We start from the raw sequence: 9426 nt of genomic DNA, 5'->3' as shown, positions 1-9426 counted from the left end.
GGGGTGGGGGGGGGGGGTTTGTGTATGTGCGTGTGCAGTGTGTGTGTGAGTGTGCACGTGTGTGTGCGCATCACGGTAAAACATGTTTTACTTCCATTTTGAACATAGAATAAGTAAGATGTTGCTTTTATCTTTTGCGCCAACGAATGCCATCTGCGTCTTATTACATTTGTCATTCTACTTCAATTTCTAAATCTTCATTTCTATCTAGAAAACTCTTTTTCTCGTGCAGGATGTCACCATAGTTTCTCAATATTTTATGCTCATTACGAGTATTCTATGTCTTTGTGGTCATTTTATGTCCTTTATAATATTTTTGTGTGCTTGCATAGAAGTTTTGCTGAATGATACCCCCTTCTAGTTCCAACTTTTCCATTTTCTTGTATGTGCGTCTTTTTTTTTTTTTTTTTTTTGTGTTTGTGTGTATGAGAGTGTATGTGGTGTGTGGGTGTGTGTGCGGGGTGTGTGTGTGTGAGAGAGAGTGTGTGTGTGGTGTGTGGGTATGTGTGTATGTGTGGGGTGTGTGTGTGTGTGTGTGCATGTGCGTGGTGTGTGTGTGTGTGTGTGTGTGTGCGTGTGGGAGGTGTGTGTGTGTGTGTGCGTGTGCACTGTGTGTGCCCGTATGTGTCACGGTAGAACATGTTTTACTTTCATTTTGAATATAGAAGAAGTGACGAATTTCTTTTGTCTTCTGCGCCAACGAATTCCATCTGCTTCTTGTTACATTTTCTATTCTGCTTCAATTTCTAAGTTTTCATTTCTAGCTACACAACTCTTTCTCTCGTACAAGATGTCACCATAGTTTCGCAATATTTTATGCTCATTACGGGTATTGTGTGTTTTTGTTGCCTATTTATGTCCTTTGTTATATTTTTGTGTGTTTGCATAGATGTGTATTCTCATTTTTTTTTACCTGATATGAAAGAGTATTTATTGAAATGAAAAGCAATAACAGGACAGAAGATAGTTCATTGTCCCTTTCCTTTTTTCCTTTCAATATATCTCGTTAGCAAGAGTGGTCTTGGAATAATTTACTTTACTAGAGGGGATATAGTGAGAGAAAATGAGTGGAGGATTGATAAAATCTGATAAATATCTTGGGTGATTATGATCTACTAACCAATTCTTGAGAAGTTTTGCTGAATGATGCTCCCTCCTTGTTTCGCCTTTTCAATTTTCTTATCTGTGCATCTTTTGTGTGTGTGCGCGCACGCATGTGCGAGGTATGTATGTGTGTGTGTATGTGCGAGTGTGAGTGTGAGTGTGGTGTGTGGGGGGTGTGTGTGTGTATGTGCGTGTGTGGGGTGTGTGTGTGTGTGTATGTGCGAGTGTGAGTGTGAGTGTGAGTGTGGTGTGTGGGGGGTGTGTGTGTGTATGTGCGTGTGCGTGTGCGGGGTGTGTGTGTGTGTGTATCTGCGTGTGTGTGTGTGTGTGTCTGTGTCATGGTAAACCATGTTTTACTTCCATTTTGAACATAGAATAAGTAAGATGTTGCTTTTTTTTCTTTTGCGCCAACGAATGCCATCTGCGTCTTATTACATTTGTCATTCTACTTCAATTTCTAAATCTTCATTTCTATCTACAAAATCCTTTTTTTCGTGCAGGATGTCACCATAGTTTCGCAATATTTTATACTCATTACAGATATTGTGTGTCTTTGTGGTCTATTTATGTCCTTTATAATATTTTTGTGTGCTTGCGTAGATGTGTATTCTCATTTTTGTTTACTTGATATGAAAGAGTATTTATTGAAATAAAAAGCAATAACAGGACATGGGAGAGTTCATTATCTCTCTTCTTTTTTACTTTCGATATAGGACAAAATGCATGAAACGCCCCTGTGTTTTAAAAAGTATGCAAAAAACACTCATCTGTTTTCCAGAATAGGCTAAAAATCTCCTCTTGTTTTGTTTTAGTCAGCAAAAAAACCATATTCTGTTAGCAACTACAGAAAGTGGAGGAAACGCGCGTTTGCTGCGTTTGGTAGTCATTTTCTATGGTTTAGATTCATATTTAATGATAATTTGGACTAAAATACCCCTATATGGGTCTATATAATATACAAAGGGCTTTTTGGCTTATTTTGTGTCTTCCTTTTGTCGTTTCAAGCCCTAAAAATTAGCATTAAATTGCTATACTAAATTTAAATTAAAATTTTAAACTATATTTAATTTATTTAATATTAAATATTAAATTACATTATATTTAAATTCAAATAATTTTATAATTACTAATTATTAAATCTAAAATTATTTTTAATTAATTAAAATATATATTTAATTACAATAATTATTATTAATTATAATTAGCTAAAAATATTTAATTATTATAATTATTTAAAATATTCTCAATTTACTAAAACATATTTTAATTAATATAATAAAAATTAATTAAAAAATATAAAATAAAAAAAATATGCTATTTCGCTACTTTTTCGCCAGAAACTTGTTTCTAAGTTTTCCAGCGCCGTCCGGACGAATTTTCGACGGTCAATGGTACCATTAGAATTCTCTCTTCAAGACGAACATTTTCATACCTTCAATTTGAGTTTTCGTTAATCATAGAGAGTGGGTTCAAGCAACGATCGCCGAACATGTTTGTCGTTGATTCGTTTTCTTCTGATCGAATCTCGGTCTTAGACCACCACAATCAGACTCGTCTCTTCAATATGATTCTAACAAGATCAGCCTCACTAACTTTGATAAAAAATATATTTGTGGGGGGGGGGCGGGGGAAGGGGGGGGGGGGGGGGGGGGGGGGGAAGGGGGGGGGGGGGGGTAGTTAATTTTTTTTAATATATAATAATAATATATTTTTAAAAATTTTAAATTATTTATATGTAATGTAAGTTAAATAATTTGTTGAATTTAGACATTTTATTTTTTAAAATCTAATGATTGAGATTAATTGATTAGATCTAACGATCAATATTTGATCAAAAAAGATCCAATGGTTATTAAAATAAGAAATAGTATATATTAAGTAAAGGTATTACGGTCATTTTCTAAAAAATAAACACCGTTAGTTGGATTTAATGGAGAGGGGGCGGTTGACCTGAATTTTACAAAACACATGGGAGCTTTTAGCCTATTTTAAAAAGAGAGGGTTTTTCTATTTTTGGCAGACTTTTTAAAACATAGTGGGGTTTTATGCATTTTGTCTTTCAATATATCTCGTTAGCAAGAGTGGTCTTGGATTGATTTACTTTACTAGAGGCGATATAGTGAGAGAAAATAAGTGGAGAATTGATAAAATCTAATAAATGGATTAGTGGTTACGATCTGCTAACCAATTCTTGAAACATTTTGCTGAATGATGCCCCCTCCTTATTCTGGCTTTTCTATTTCCTTGTCTGTGCGTCTTTTTTTTTTCTTTTGTGTGTGTGAGTGTGTGTGTGGTGTGTGGGTGTGTGTGCGCATGTACAGTGTGTGTGTGTGTGTGCGTGTGGGTGCGGGGTGTGTGTGTGTGTCACGATAGAATATGTTTTACTTTCATTTCGAACATAGAAGAAATGGGGTGTTGCTTTTATCTTCTGAGGCAACGAATGTCATCTGCGTCTTATTACATTTGCCATTCTGTTTTAATTTCTAACTCTTGTCACCATAGTTTCGCAATATTTTATGCTCATTACGGGTATTGTGTGTCTTTGTTGCTATTTATGTCCTTTGTAATATTTTTGTATGCTTACCTAAATGTGTATTCTCATTTTTGTTTACCTAATATGAAACAGAATTTATTGAAATGAAGAACAATAACAAGACATGAGAGAGTTCATTGTCCCTCTTCTTTTTCCTTTCAATATATCTCGTTAGCAAGAGTGGTTTTGGATTGATTAAATACCTCATTGGCATATTTTGGACTTTTTCTTAGCCATGATAAATAACTTTTTTTGGTGAAAAATCTATATTTTTCATCAATTTTATTTAACTATGATCGATAAAAAATATTTACCACATATTTTAATTCGTAACTATTAAAATTTTAGTATGTAGTGCTATAAACGAAATTTGGACCTAGTTTCCAAGCAGTTGGGCCGGTGAACAGTTTGGTTCCTCTTACAATTCACAGCATTATCTATAAGTTGGATTTTGTATAAGCTTGATCCTAACCCAGATTCACGTACCTTAGCTCTATGGGCTGCCCCACCTACATTTTCCCCACTATATACATAAATAGAAAAATTATAAAATTTAGGGGTCATTGTTTTTACTACGCACGAATTGATTTTTGTAATTCAATTAGTATAATTTTATAATTTTGATATTTTCAGTTAATTTTGTCAAAAAATTATATGTAATTTGCACATTATCTGATTAAATTATAATTTTAGTCCTGTAAATCGATATCAGTTGACTTATACTGACTTATAGCAAGTTAATATCTCAAATTACAGAATATTTACATATAATTACACCAAATTTCTTTAAAAAAAAAGTGTAATTGTCCCTTAAATTTAACGTTAGCAAAAAATAAAAATACGTATAGCAGCACCATTAACATGTTAAATAGTTTTTGTATCGTCCTTATAGTATATATCTAAGTATCTCATTCTTATGTTTTTTTAATTAATTAATAAAAGGGAAAATGAGAAAAAAACCCAAGGTTGAATGACAAAACATATTTCTTTTTCTCTTTTTTTTTTGTTTGGGTGACAAAACGAGCGTTAATGTTAAATAAACCAATTGCTTTAGAAGAAAAGGGAAAAATTAAGATTTTGGTCCTTATACTTATTTATTTTGCAGTTTTAGTCCTTAAATTTTTAAATTTAACACTTATAGTTCTTAAACCCGTCAATTTATTAGCAGTTTTGATCCTTTCCATTTGAAGGGTCTTAGAATAGACAAAAAACCTTATGTGAGACATCGATGAAATCGGGACAAAAAAAAAATCATTTTCTTCCTTAAACTTGGTCTTCTTCAATTATTGTTCGAAAACTTCCATTTCCAAGATTTTCTTCAAATTTAAAGAGTTTATTTCGAGAGAGAATCGGCCAAAAATAAAGTTGAAGCTCTAGAAACAAATTTTCTTCTCATTCTTAAGCAAATTCAAAAACTCAGATCCCATTCTTCTGCAATCGTTGATTTGATCTTCGATTATTAACATCATAACCTTTAAAGCAGGTAAGAAAAACGACAAACTATATTAAAAAACAAGTTTAAGTATTTATGATATAACGGGTGAGGGTCGAAGGTGTGAAGTTTGTAGGTAGGATACAACTCACGTGCTTGCAATGGCCCGAATTATGCCTACCTTTGAAACGCAATAGGGACAAGAATAGATGGAACATGTATTGGCATGTTGTCGAATTAAGATTCCATGCATCTATGTGGGCCTAATCAACTTCAACTACGTACTATACCACATCAAATATCAAACTCATAAAACTTCAGGCAATTTCTAACAACAAAAATGTAACTTTACTTCTGTGATTTAGAAGTGTTATTTTTTATTTTTGTATGAATTGATTTTTGTAATTTAATTTTATAATTTAGAAGAGTTCGTATATACTTGTTCTGCACCAATTGATTTAAAAAACTAATATTATATAATTTAATTAGGTCGTCATGTGCAAATCATATGCAATTTTTCAATTAAAATGACTAAAATTGTCAAAAGTTTCAAGTTATAGAACTAAATTATTAATTCGTGCAGGATCAAAAATAACCGCCCCATATTTCATAGGACTAAAATTATAATTTTCTCAAAGTTTCACATATATGATCTAATTTCGACAATTAATAGAAGAAATTTAAATTGTACAATAATAACTTGATCCTACAACATATGGATCATAGACATACCGCAACGTCGTGTCCTGACCGAGGTTAATATTACTAGCCTCAGAAGAGGTTTGTATGAGGAGGTATTTATAATTATGTGAAAAACTTCAGGAGAGGTCGTCGTCATTTACTTGTCATAAAATTATCCTATTTAATTAATCAAAAGATTTAAGATTCAAATCATGTCTCAAATTTAAGTATTTACCCCAATTTAACATGAAGTTTTAAGTGTCAACGAATGAAGAATAAGATATGGATGTAATTTGAGAGTATTTGAATAGACAAAAGTTGAAATTATAGTACTTTTTAGTGGCATACGAAGTTTGATGGTGGACTTCAGCCAGTCACAGTTTTTTATTTGAAAGGAGTTACGAACATCTATTTTTCAGTGCGAAGGTCACAATATTTTATCATTTCGACCGCTGTTTGAATGTTTCTTTTAATTTTTATATTTTGTTTAATTGTCGTTTAAGCCTCATACTTTATGAGATTACTGCTATGGTGAAACGGTATTTTTAGACTAAATCTTTTGGATTTCTGTGATAGTCCAAAATTTAGCCCGGTTTCAATTGATTTTAGTAACTGTAATCATATATATATATATATATATATATCGTTCACTAACGGAAATTTAACGAACAATGTAGTTAACTGTGAATTTTTAACCATGGAGGGCAGCGAAGCTGTTGATGAGCGCCAATGCGTTGCTCGTCATATGCGCCACGTTCACGATCCTCCCCCGAACCGCCGTCTTGACGGCGCCGTTCATGAATTTTCCGGCGAAGCCATCCATGCAGGTGTCGTCGTCCGTCAAGGCGGCGCTCACCCAAGTCTGGATATCACTCATCATCATCCCGAAGTTGGACCCCTTCATTAGGTTCATTTCCTCCACGGATTTTCTGAGCTGCTCGACTGAATCGCTAAGCTCCTCTACGCAGTCCCGCATGGCGCCGACCTGCCGCGGAGTCATGCCGGTGGAGCGCGAGAGCTTGACCATGTCGACGGATGTGGAGCGAGCGGTGTCGAGGCTGACTGAGAGGGCGGCGTGGGCGAGGAGCTTGGGGTCTTGCTGGATGGTGCTTGCGTGGCTTGCGAGGGCGGAGTAGCAGAGTCTGGGGTAGGTTGTGGCGGAGCAGGATGTTCGGATGAACTCGGTGTTGGTGGCGCCGCCGGCGGGTCTGGCGGCGCTGCCCGAGTGGATGGAGGAGGAGATGAATGTGAGAAGTATAAGAAGAGTTGCTACTGATTTAGAGGTGTAGGTTTCCATCTCTAGTAGGTGTTGTGTGTGTAGTTGTTTAAGTATTTGGTTGTGCAAATAAGGGGGGAAAGGGCTCTAATTTATAGGGACGTCCTTACCGTACTGTCGGAGGAGATAATGGTCGTAAACTAGAAATGCTAAACCACATGTATAGAGATTCTCTGAGTGCGATGCTATTGTTAACTTGCCATTGATGCGACATTCAAAATGCATGGTTCCTCCTCCCCAATTGGAGATTTTTTGTCCGAAATTAAATTTTATCGAATTAAATCAATTACAAAATAAATATATTAATACTTGTTATGTGATTAATGATTTTTTTTAAACTGTATACTAATTATGCATCAAGTGTGTATTGTATGTGTGAGTAATATATTATCGACTTTCTTATAAATATCCTACAAAGTATTAAAAAATATTTGATAAATGTAAGATTCAAAAAGCAGATTTTATGTATTAGTTTATAAGCTACTTTATAAAAATAAGGATTTTTTTGAAGCTTCTTCAATTTTAATCATATTAAATACAGAATTATTTGTACAAGCATCTTGAGCACTAAAAGGACAAAATATATTTTTAGTCCTATAATTTATGGGGTGGCATTTTTTAATTTAAAAGAATTGATTTTCGTATTTTAGTCCTGTAACATTTAAATATTGGCAATTTTAGTCTTTTTTCAACCAATTTAGCAGGAAATTATAAATGACTTGCACACGACCTAATTAAATTGTCATTTTAATCCTATAACTTAACGGTCGTTGACATTTTCAGTCCTATAACTTAGTGGAGTTATCATTTTTTGTCCTGCACGAATCGATTTATAAAACTAAAGGTGCAAATTTCCCACCAAATTGATTGAAAAATGACTAAACTTATCAAAATTATAAAATTATAGGACTAAATCATAAAAATTAATTCATATAGGACCAAAATATAATCCCTTCAAATTACAGAACTAAATTATAATTTTTCCATTCTAAAAACATCTTATAAATGAAAATCAAACACTCTCACATGTATCGGAGAAATCTAAATTAAATTTAAAAAAATAAATTATTCGATACTTAATTTGAATAAAAATTTTAGAAGTTTATAAGGATTGGTTCACTAAATATAATAAATCAAGTTTGTGAAACAATTATATTTGCACCTCAGTTAGTAAAAACATAATATAGTTACTAGTGTTCAATTTGATTTCAAGTTGTATTACATTAATATTGATCAAATCAAACTCAAAAATAACTTTAAAAGAAATTAATAGAAATCCAAACAATTGGGAGAATAGCAGTATTTGATTTGTGATGATTGTAGAAATCATACAATTAATTAATTAATGTGTGAAGAAAAGTATGAAATATTGCATTAACAGACAGTGTTGTAAAACCAAAAATACTATTTCCTAAAAATTACATGACCAAAAATAAAAATTACACAATCAATATAACTAAAAATAAAAACATCCTAGCGGGACAAAAATGTTATTTCCCCTAAAAACGAAATATCAATTTGAGTGGGAAAATATCTGTAGTTGTTTGTGGATAGGAATAATGAGTGGGATGTATGAAAGAAGCTGAACACAACTTGCTCTCATCCTGCGAGGCCACAACAGATGTTGCTTAATTTGTGGGGGTGCAATTATACCCATGTTGTGGGCTCCTAAAATTGAAACTTTATGATTCCAAGGTTCTGTTTGGCAATTCAATTTTAACAGCTTTTGATTGATTTAAGAAAAGGGGTTTGAAAATTTTTACAAATTTTAATTTAGGAGCATAAACCTTAATGGAATTTGAACCCAATAGCCCAAAAGGAGTAACTAAAGCTAATTAATGACAGTCGCTCGAATGAGAGTGTAGGTCTCTCGTTTGAAACAAGCACATGCAAGGCACGTGACCACCTCTTTTTTCAATGAAATTGGTAATTTTCAACAGATATTAGTACCATTTTTTTAAAATTATTGTTCTCAATTAAAAGTTTGAAATCTAAATAGACGAAAAGTGCCAACTATCATAGTTGAAGGACGAAAATGCATTTTTCTATTTTTAAGTATATAAAGAAGCCAAACGTGTCTCAATTAAGACATAACAAATATGAATATCAATTTAAACATTAAAATAATATTCGTGGATGGACCTCGCCATTTGCCCATACGTATGTATGTATGTGCTGCCACTGGAAAATGATTGACAGTCGAAATGTTCTTGTTTTAGGGTACGCATCTCTGGATGAGTTTTAAGGGTCATAGATCGCTCGTATGAGTATTTATAAATTACCTATTAATATAATTCTTACATCAGAAAAGAGAATCAACCACATATATTTTTAATATAAAGTGATTCGTTATGATCAGTCGGGACGATATGTTATGGTATAGTATTAATATATATGATA

The 9426-nt window shown here is 33.1% G+C and overlaps 1 protein-coding gene across 1 annotated transcript; it reads right to left on the bottom strand.

The window, feature by feature from the left end:
- On the bottom strand, nucleotides 6297-7091 carry LOC105160586 (21 kDa protein). The gene has a single exon (XM_011078030.2). The coding sequence runs from the start codon at nucleotides 7045-7047 to the stop codon at nucleotides 6442-6444; it is 606 nt and encodes a 201-aa protein (XP_011076332.1). The 5' UTR covers nucleotides 7048-7091; the 3' UTR covers nucleotides 6297-6441.

This window comes from Sesamum indicum, linkage group LG4 (assembly GCF_000512975.1).
Source record: "Sesamum indicum cultivar Zhongzhi No. 13 linkage group LG4, S_indicum_v1.0, whole genome shotgun sequence".
Taxonomy (NCBI): Eukaryota; Viridiplantae; Streptophyta; class Magnoliopsida; order Lamiales; family Pedaliaceae; genus Sesamum; species Sesamum indicum.
This window is presented reverse-complemented; position numbering and strand designations above follow the sequence as displayed.